Below are 10,006 nucleotides of genomic sequence, written 5' to 3' on the forward strand. Positions count from 1 at the left end.
AAAAAATAAATAAAAATCTTCACCTCTGTGTTCGAATGAGAAAATTATTATTATACACAACAGCTTTCAGATTCTGAAATATCTCTTCTGAAGTGAAACAACATTCCATACTCGCTCAATACGTTTTGCTGCCTACAGCTGCCTGATTCATTTAATTTGGGAAAGCGTTCAGAACTTATCAAAGGTTTTGAAAACTGTACATACGTTCCCTCCGTTTTCTGGACTTCATCACTTTCTAAATATTATTTTCCCAGGTTTACGTTCTAAATTCACGAGATCTGGGTTATTATTCACTGTTCCGACCAGAAGCGAATTAACCACTGTTTGCCAAGCAGATTTTTATTGACATTGGTCCGTTGGCAATAATAATATGGTTATTTTGTTCATCAAAAAAGAATAAAAATATGAGCTGTCATCCTCCTCCCTAAAAAAGGAAACCTGTGGGTGCTAATATTTTTTCCCCCTCTAAGTGAGACATTCCGTATTAAATGATTCTGTAAGCCTATATTTATACAAATGTATATTGTAAAAGACAATTGTTTGTACTGCGCTCAGGATGATTAAAAGAAATGATACGCATGTTCATGAAGTATTGAAGCCTATCACACAAGGAATATCTATACAATGTTAATTTGCCTTGGCCAGTGCTCTCACCGCCTCCGCCCCAGTTAGTCATTCCGAGTCTTCGTAACAAAATTCCTTCATCCCAAGTAGCACTTTCTTTGTTTTTGTCCAGTTTCACCACACTTTATTTCAACAAAATAAAACACCACGTTCATTTTGTTTTGGAGACCTTCTTGTGGTTAGCGAGCACTGGTCGAGACGTCAAGGGTTTTTGTTGCACTTGTCCGCTCAATTTACATTTCAGTACGTGTGACATTTTTGTGGAGGTTACAAATGTTGTGAAAAACTTTAATATTCATATAATACTGTTTGAAGATCACTATATTCGCTGTTGAAATTATGCGATCTGATTGTATATATTGACTGATAATAACTATGCAGAGAATAGAATTGTCTGTACTTGTGAGTGTACAAAATAAACATATGCAGTCTGGCAAGTATGTCGGAGTGCAAGCAGAAACATGTTCAAGTATGTTAACACATATATAAAGACAAGAAATGAAAGATAAACCGACAGCGAAATAAAGGTGGAAAACTTGATCTCTGTTATTAAAAAGTGTATTTGAGTTTTCATTTTTTTCTATTTGTTTGTTTGCTTTATTGACTTTTATGTCGTTTGGTGCTCAGTGAAAGTTGTAAAGAAGGCCCTGCTTCTCTGATGACGTCGAGAGGGAGAGCAAGAACAGTTTTTTTCTTTGGTGTGGTTGAGAATCTTACCATCCCACGCCTTCCCCGCGCCCTCTCCGCGACCTCCCTCCTTACGATTAATTTTCAACAGCGTGGTGGGCTGCATGGGGGGTAAGGGTCACATAACTCGAAATTTAGCCAACATTTTAAGTTAAACGCTGTACACTACAACTACTACCTAACAACGTTTTCAAAATGGGTTGGAGATGGCATGATTCTACTTACTACGAGTATTATTATCCTGTAGTGTTATATGGAATAACAACGTGTAAGGTAAATGAAACAAGTTGGAGGGAAAATAATGAAGAAAATTATAATTTCAAGAGGGGAAAAAGCACTTCAGAAAACAGAAGAAGAAGATCACAACCATAAAACACTTTTGGGTATGTAATTTGTGCATTCTGCACAGAAGAGCTAAAAGGAACATATTTAATGAAACGGAGAAGAGGTGTAACTTTCCATATCAGGTTAACACAATCACAGACTGACATTTTTGTTTTGAAAAACACGGTAAATTATTAGTTTCAGCGAGTTCATTTACGTAGTTATTTCATCTTTTTCAGACCAAGGGAGATAACAAGTAAAATGATAATAAAAAGAAACAACAAAACAAGCAAACCCCCAGAAATAAATAAGCATCTTGTTAAAGGTGAGGGGATCACCTGAAGTAAAAAAAAACTAAGCCCTTTTAGTCGACTTCATGGTTTCGATTTTCTCTAAACCTAATCTATTTGATTGTCTACCGCGTCCGCGATAAAGGGACATAATCGCATAAATGAGATTTTTAGCAAAATTGGATCCCACATTATCACCACTGCCTACCTAACTCAATCCCACCACACACGCATTTTGTTGCTGCTGTTGCTGCTGTTGCTGCTGTTGCTGCTGTTGCTGCTGTTGCTGCTGTTGCTGCTGTTGTTATATTGCTTTCTTTCTCTTCTATCTCCTCCAATCTCCTCCCTTTTCTGCCCCTCTCTCTCTCTCTCGCTCTCTCTCTCTCTCTCTCTCTCTCTCTCTCTCTCTCTTTCTCTCTCTCTCTCTCTCTGTCTGTCACCCCCCCCCCTGCCTATCTCGTCCCGTTAGGTCAGAGGTTTTCATGTTGGACTTTTAAATGTATGCGTTTTTACGCTCCCAATGATTCAATTTACATTATTTAGATGTGCTTCCGACCGTGCCTGTAAAGGCCTACCTGGGCTGTGAGAGAAGCAGCCTCCCGGCAGAAAGACTTTAATAAACTTTTGTCTGTCTGTCGGTCTGTCTGTCTGTCTGTCTGTTTTCTCTGTCTCTCTGTCTCTCTCTGCCTCTCTCTGTCTCTCTCTGTCTCTGTCTCTGTCTCTCTCTCTCTGTCTCTCTCTCTCTCTCTCTCTCTCCCTCCCTCTCTCTCCTAAACTGCCTCTCTGTCTGTCTGTCTGTCTGTCTGTCTGTCTGTCTGTCTGTCTGTCTGTCTGTCTGTATTAGGTCGGTGGATCGCACAGCGCTTTCTGTGGATTCGTAGAATGCGCAACGAATCCCAGTGTCGAGTGTTTCGTTTTTCTGCTATACAATAAGCTGTTAACATCAGATGAGCGCCCATATAATATTGTGGACCTTGCACTGAGCGGAAGTTAACATTATACGTATGACTAAATAACTTACCTACATATTATATTATTATATCTAATTCCTCCTCCTTCAGGCAGTTGTCAGGCCTTGAGCAGGCACCAACCATCACAAGTCTCAAAGACCATAAAAAACAGATAGGAAGCCACATGGGCCTCCTTGTCTAGTCTATAACGGTTTTATAAGAAGGACATTCATCACATTAAATAGAATACTACTACTACTACTACTACTACTACTACTACTACTACTACTACTACTACTAGTGAAAATGACTTACGCTGTGCTTATGCCTACTAAATTATTATAGTCTTCATAGTTTTCGATGGATTGTTGCGCATTCCATGGATCCACAAAATGCGTGGCGCGATCGGTCAAATCGACAGAACGCGCTTAACATTGTTGATTTGTCCTCTGTTGCTGTTGTGTGATCTACGAGTTATAGTTCCTGCTAAATTTTCTTTTTCTAAAAAAGATGTTTCCAGTTACTTCATGCCTATAACTGTAAAAAACATATTATAAGGCATGTTTAAAACTTGTTAGATCTAGGTGGGATTGTTCCTCCCCCCCTCCACCTCAACATGTCTGATCCTTCTCTCTACAAAGTGCGTCGAAAGTGTACAGGGGTGAACATTCCAGACAGTATTTCCTTAAACTAAAATGTATAGGCGGGCAACATCCACCGGATAGGAAACCTCATAAAAATCTTCTTGAACAGTTGTCATCGTTATATGAACATCTTAAAATGTAAACATTTTGTAAAGACTTTTGACAAACTTGTTTCTTTCTGTGATGTTCAAACCTCAATTCGGTTCGACCGACGCTATGTCCTTTGGAAAGGCTCTTAATAACACGAATTTTAGGTCCATTCGGCGACAGACGTTAAACACAGAGGCCTCTTAAATAACTTAATAGTGTTGATAGGGGCGTTAAACCTCTACTATTTCAGGACTTTCCCCTACGAGTAATACGATCATTCTCTCTGCCATGGTTTCGACGATATCGTCTTTTTGTACACGTTTTCTCTGTGATTGTCTGTGTCTCTATCATGTAGGAGCTGCTGACACGTGTATCCACTAACAACAGATGCGTCTGTGGTGTTATGGCGGGTAGGCTCCCCACAGTTGCAAACCTGGGCGGCGCGGGTCTTGACCATAACCTGTCCATGCCCTGCTACATAATTCAGCGTTGTACAATAGTACTACCAGCTCAGGAAAATAGAAAGCATAAGATTAAAAAAGTACTTTGACTAAAAATATATGTGTAACTAAAGTACAAGTAATAACACTTATTTTGCCAATATTAGAATTATGTTATCCTTCATTTGTTGGACATAAAAAAAAATCGTTTACATCGACTCAAAATAAATTTTTCATATAAAAAAGGCAGAAAAATATTTCTGGCTAATGTGGTTGGGTTCACTTCTAAGCCTTACATGGCCACTTTTGTCCTTAGCAATCACTTCTGTTTCTTATGTAAACAAACGGGAAGGCAATTTCCAAAGAGCCCCCCCCCCCCTCTTCGTCTTTCTAATGACATACATCTTACCGATCTATCTTTTAAAATGAGTCAATAACCGTCGATGAAAGATTGTGGCCTGTGATATTTTGACCACTGTACCGTGGAATTTTTATTATCAAGTAGGCTGCATATAATAAAACATGGTTGGCAGTCAAAGGATAGTCGGGCATCTGTTGTATATATGACGCGAAGATAAAAGGAGGATACTTATTAGCAAGTGTTGTATGCTGAGTTAAAAACCCCTTTTAACATTGTAAAATTATTTAAAATGCAGAATCTCCATACCTAACATCAGTCTTAGATGTGAGTGATCCAAGTAGGACTGTAGCTATGCGTGAAGACGTTTAGGAAGTGACATTTTAAGATAATTGTAATATCATCCGTTGTTCTCTCTTAGTCCAGAGTCGAGTACATGTTCTCTGCAACGTAGGTCGATTTTTTGTCGTGACCGATACTAGATCCGTTTTTCAAGTCTTCCTTCACTTCTTTTCCCTTTTCTGTACCTCGGATCTCCGACCCTTGGGTGATGACAGTGGAAAGCGCTACCACTGAACCATTGCCAAGGTTAGGGTAGTCGGTTGTGATTTTCACAGACGGTTGGAGCCCTGGGGAAATGAGAGTGACGACAGCAAGGATAACAGCGGAGAGAGAAAAGAGAAGTTTCCACAGGAGGTCTGGCGTGTCTGGGAGGTAGTCGATTACGGCGCAGAGGAAAGTGAAAGTCTGGGCTGTGATGAGGAGACAGGAGGAAGGTGATGCTGATGCTGCAGCTGCTGTTGTTGATGCTGATGTTGTTGCTGCTGCTGCAGTTGCCATTGAAGTTTTCACGTCTCGTTCAGCACCTGCTGCATTCTTACCTGCAGACCGCCAACCTTTCACGAAGGCCACAAATGACAGACCGAGTGCCCCAAGAAGTACCAAACCATTGAGGCCTATCATAGCAGTATAGCCGGCCATCTTGGTTTTCATCCAAAACACGTGATCTGAGAGATGTGAGTAGTCAATCTGATCGTCAGATTCTTCCTCCAAATCGACTGCGAGACAGACGACGACGACAGACAAGGATATGAGAAAAAGGGCGGTGACCACTTTGACGACACCAAATCTCCCTCGCTTGTTGTCTGTCATGTGGGGGACTCTATGCTGCGAGAGGGCTAAAGTAAATGAGGACAGAGACCAAAAGACCCACAGGAAGTGAGACGAAGCGCCCATGGCAACGGCCTCGACGTCATTGCCTCTCACGGCGACAAGATGGAGAATCATGAGGAGTGAGACGGCAAGTTTGTTGACGTAGCGCAACATGGGAGCGCCAATCGTAGCCCAGTTAGCTCTGACGTCACACGCGAGGGAAAGCACAAGCCCTAGGGTCGACGCTGAGAAACAAACCGTGTGGAAATCCAGAATTTCTTTGCTCTTCTTCGCAGATATTTGTTTCAGACTCGTAAAAGCGTTTACTGTCAAGAAGGGCTGATTTATTGGGCGGTTGGCTGGTCGCTGCATGTTACCAGACACCCCCTGAGTGTCGTTCGTGTTATTTGTGAGTCCGTTTACCGTTGGTGGAATGCGGGGTAACTCGTTCACAGGCACGTCTGGTGTGATGATGAAGGAGACATCGGCGTACGGATTCTCCCTTCCTTCAATCACCATGGCCGGGCAAGCTGCCATCATTTCCTCAGTGACACACAACACCAGAGTGCTCGCCTTCACGGAGGTCCTGACCTCATTGCGAGGGTCATAGGTCACTCTGAAGCCGACCTGTTCTACGTCAAAGTAGCAGTTGATCTCCTCAACAAAGGCGTAAGTCTTCAAGTACAGTTCTACCACCGGCACGTCCCGGAACACCACAGTGTCCCCAGAACACACGTCTGGCTCCGACACGAAGTTGCTGACTTCAAAGTTTCCAAGTACCTGCGAAAACCATAGTGTAAATCGTTCAACAATATCTTTTTTAAAAAGCAAAAGCAAAACAAAAAACAAACAAACCAGAAGACAGAAAAGAATCTATTTTTGCTATTCGAAACAATTTAATCAAACAGTGACTACCACATTAATTAACATATTTCTTTGATAACTTTCCAATATTCAGCACCAAATCAGGACATAGCACAACCCCCCCCCCCCAAAAAAAAAGGGTTCCCACCAGAAAACAATTACCTGGGAGAAAGGAGGCAGATCCATGCTGCTCGTGGCTTCGGCCAACGCGTACATCGTGGTGCTCAAATGCTCCTCTTGCGTCACAGCGACCCTCAGTGTCACGTGACCCTCTCCCACATCATGTCCGTGTTCGCTGCACATTGAGGAAAACTCGGGAGAGGGAGGCCGCACCGTGGAGAAGTGCTGTGTCACATGACTGAAGGACTCCTGGAGTCTCTGGAACATGTCCACGAGGCTGACGCTGACGCTCCTGAAGGTGATGGCCACCCAGAGGACGGGGCGGCCTCGTGAAGTCGTATTGGACAGGGCGAGGGGAGACGGGCCGGTGTATCTGAGGGGAAGAGGAGGGGGGGGGGGGTGATAGCGCAGGGATATAATTATCCTTCTACGTCAAGTGCCAATTGGTTCATATCTGAACCTTAAAACTGGAGTATTGCTGTTATTGCTTTTTATATGTGGAGGGGGGGGTGGTTTTTTTTTTGTGTTTTTTCGGAGGGGGGGGGGGGGGGGTCACAATATACCAATACATTGATAAATTAATCTCAGAGGGTTATTTTGCCTTCACAACAAAGTGATAATAGTAATATTATTCATGTTCAGAACAATAAAACAATAGTAAAAAACAGTAATTGTTACAACACACATAATCATGATAATTGTGACGATAATGATTTAATAATAATAATAGTAATAATAATGATGATAATTATAATAATAATAATAATAATAATAATAATAATAATAATAATAATAATAATAATAATGATGATGTTGTTTTTGATGATGATGATGATGATGATGATGATGATGATGATGATGATGATGATGATGATGATGATAATGATGATGATAATGATGATGATGATGATGATGATGATGATGATGATGATGATGATGATGATGATGATGATGATGATGATGATGATTTTGTTTTGTTTCCTCTTTTTCGGCTCCATTGTCAATATGCTTAGCGGCACCTCCAGTCGTCCAAATAACTCCATTCGAATTGCCATTGTTCCTGGACATTCAAACATATGTTCGATATCCTCCTTTTCATGGCTACATCTTCGACAACATGGGCTGACCTCTTCATTTACAAAGTTCTTCTACCATCTTAAACTCCAATGATGGTCCGACCGCAGTCTCGCTAGCTCAACCTGGTCCCAGCGACATGTGATAGCCTTTAGTTCACGCTTATAGGAGTACCCAGAATACACATCTTCCAGGTGCTGGTACTTAGTTCTACATGGTGGGTCTCTGATTTCCCTCTTGACCATTGGAAAGACTCCTCTGTATGTTGTTGGTCGTCTGTTTCCTTCAATCTCTCTGGCTTCATTAGCAGCTTGGTCTGCTGCCTCATTTCCTTGATGATGATGATGATGATGATGATGATGATGATGATGATGATGATGATGATGATAACAATAACGATAGCAATAACAACAAAAACACAGTCTTACAGGTATGATATAAGGGCGCACTGTTTCTCCCGATCCGTCGAGTTGGCAAAGACCTCCTTCTTGTCCCACGGCAGACAAGTCCGGGGCAAACACGATGAGAGAAATACGTTGATGGGGTCGTCTATGTCGCAGTAGTTTGAGGGTCTCAGCACATGCTTGCGGGGATCACCAACCGTTTCCACTTGTAGGTTTCCATCGACAAAGTCCAACAGTGCGGTGAGGTTGAACAGCGGGGCTAAATGAATGGCTGAAAACATTTGGAACCCACAGAGATAGCGCTCCGGGACGTCTTCTACACTTCCATTGTTACAGATGAAGCAGTGAGGGTTTTCGTAGCCTCGCCCGCCAATGCTGACCCTACTGCTGTAGGCGTGACACAGTTGCCGCGCATGAGCGTACACGTCAAATGAAGCGTCATTATCTACTTCCGGAGGATTAGGTATCGTATTTAGATTGTTTACGTCATGGTCCTGTAAAGAACAATGGCGGGGGTGAGAAACAGCCTTGCAATGTCTAGGGATGGCGAAGTCTGGAATTCGAGGAAATTGATAGTTTTGACAATCCCGAAAGCCGCCGAGGATGTCCAGGAAGTCTTTGACTGAGAAAGGCATGTCTGGGCTGATTGGGAGAGGACAGTTGACTTCCACTGACCAAAACATAAGATCTCTAAAGTTGATCCCATGGCATATGGCGCAGAAAATGTTCTTAAAATGAAGAGTTTGGGACCACTTGATGGACACGGGGTGAGAGAAAACTTTTCGCTGGGGACCGTTCTCACACTGACCCCTGATATTGTCCATGGTGACGTCATGGAAGTTGTCCGGACACCTGGACACCAGCCACATCCAAAGATTCTCGATCTCTGCGCCTAGCCTGAAGGTTGTGGCCACACAGGATCCGTAGAGATTGTAGAAAAGAGCGTGGTTCTGTAGGCCAAGCCTGGAGTCCCAGAGAGGGGGCAGGCGGGGCGAGACTGTCGTCTGCAGAACCAAGGAGGGCGACTTGGCGCCTCGACACACGGAGAACGCATCACGGCAGCAGTCGCCTATCACGTGACACTGAGCGTCACACATGCAGGAGGGCGGCCTGTCGCGTCTGTCCAACCCACGAGCTGTAATATAGTCCGCCGCCGAGTTCCCCTTTTCATCGCAGCGGCCGTAGCAAGACTCGTGAGGACATAGTGGCAGCGGGAGACCCATCCACCGAGGGCCGACTGGCGGTTCGAACACATGGAGGAGCGGGAAGTCTGTTATCGCTATAGGCGGATCTGTTTGAGCAACAAGGACTGGCGGACTCAACTCAACTTGGGCTGTGGCATTGTTGGCCTCAGTTACTGGCGCGGGGACTGGAGCCCCCGTGATTCCGTCGGCGTCTGAGGTCTTGACCTCCTCCAAGTTGCTCAGAAGGTGGCTTGGGTCTGTCTGCTTAGACTGAGTTGTCAAGAATTTTTTTAAAAAGAAAAAAGAGGAAAACAAAGAATTACCGATTTGTCAATATTTTAAATCAAATATCATGTCAGACAATTTGTGCGGATGGTTGGGGTGTTACTGTTTACGTCCTACTTTTTTTCTTCTTCTCTGCTATTTCTGTTTCATAACTCGAACAACCAAACTCATTACTTAACCATACTTTATTCCCTCCTCCTGTATCGTTAAATGTTGAGAGGATGTGCAATTTTCGGCCAAGGACTTGGTGGGTCGCTTTTGTAGTTGGCATGTATTTTTTTAGGGGAAGTGTCTACGTACTCCACGATTGGGGTCTACGTAGTCATGGTGTCTAGGTGGACCCCAAAATGTTGGATTGTGATTGGCTCGCTGAGCGAGCGGTAGTTTACATTGGTTACAACAAAGATACTACACCCTACGGTAGGCTGTACTATCTTTGGTTACAATGCAAGGCTACTGATCATCTCGGGCGGTGTGTCGATCTAGTGTTACTATAATTTATTTATTTTAGCCCAG

The 10,006-nt window shown here is 43.2% G+C and overlaps 1 protein-coding gene across 1 annotated transcript in view; it reads right to left on the reverse strand.

The window, feature by feature from the left end:
- Positions 1 to 4,824: 4,824 nt before the first annotated feature.
- LOC101857517 overlaps positions 4,825 to 10,006 on the reverse strand; it is a gene marked incomplete at its 5' end in the record, with an annotated part of 6,590 nt that continues 1,408 nt past the window's right edge. The window contains 4 exons of the mRNA XM_035972368.1: positions 4,825 to 5,036; positions 5,289 to 6,339; positions 6,586 to 6,916; positions 8,046 to 9,475. Of these exons, the coding sequence (XP_035828261.1) occupies positions 4,825 to 5,036; positions 5,289 to 6,339; positions 6,586 to 6,916; positions 8,046 to 9,475 (3,024 nt within the window). The remainder of the gene's footprint in view (positions 5,037 to 5,288; positions 6,340 to 6,585; positions 6,917 to 8,045; positions 9,476 to 10,006) is intronic.

The sequence above is a fragment of the Aplysia californica genome, unplaced genomic scaffold (genome assembly GCF_000002075.1).
Source record: "Aplysia californica isolate F4 #8 unplaced genomic scaffold, AplCal3.0 scaffold00666, whole genome shotgun sequence".
Classification (NCBI taxonomy): domain Eukaryota; kingdom Metazoa; phylum Mollusca; class Gastropoda; order Aplysiida; family Aplysiidae; genus Aplysia; species Aplysia californica.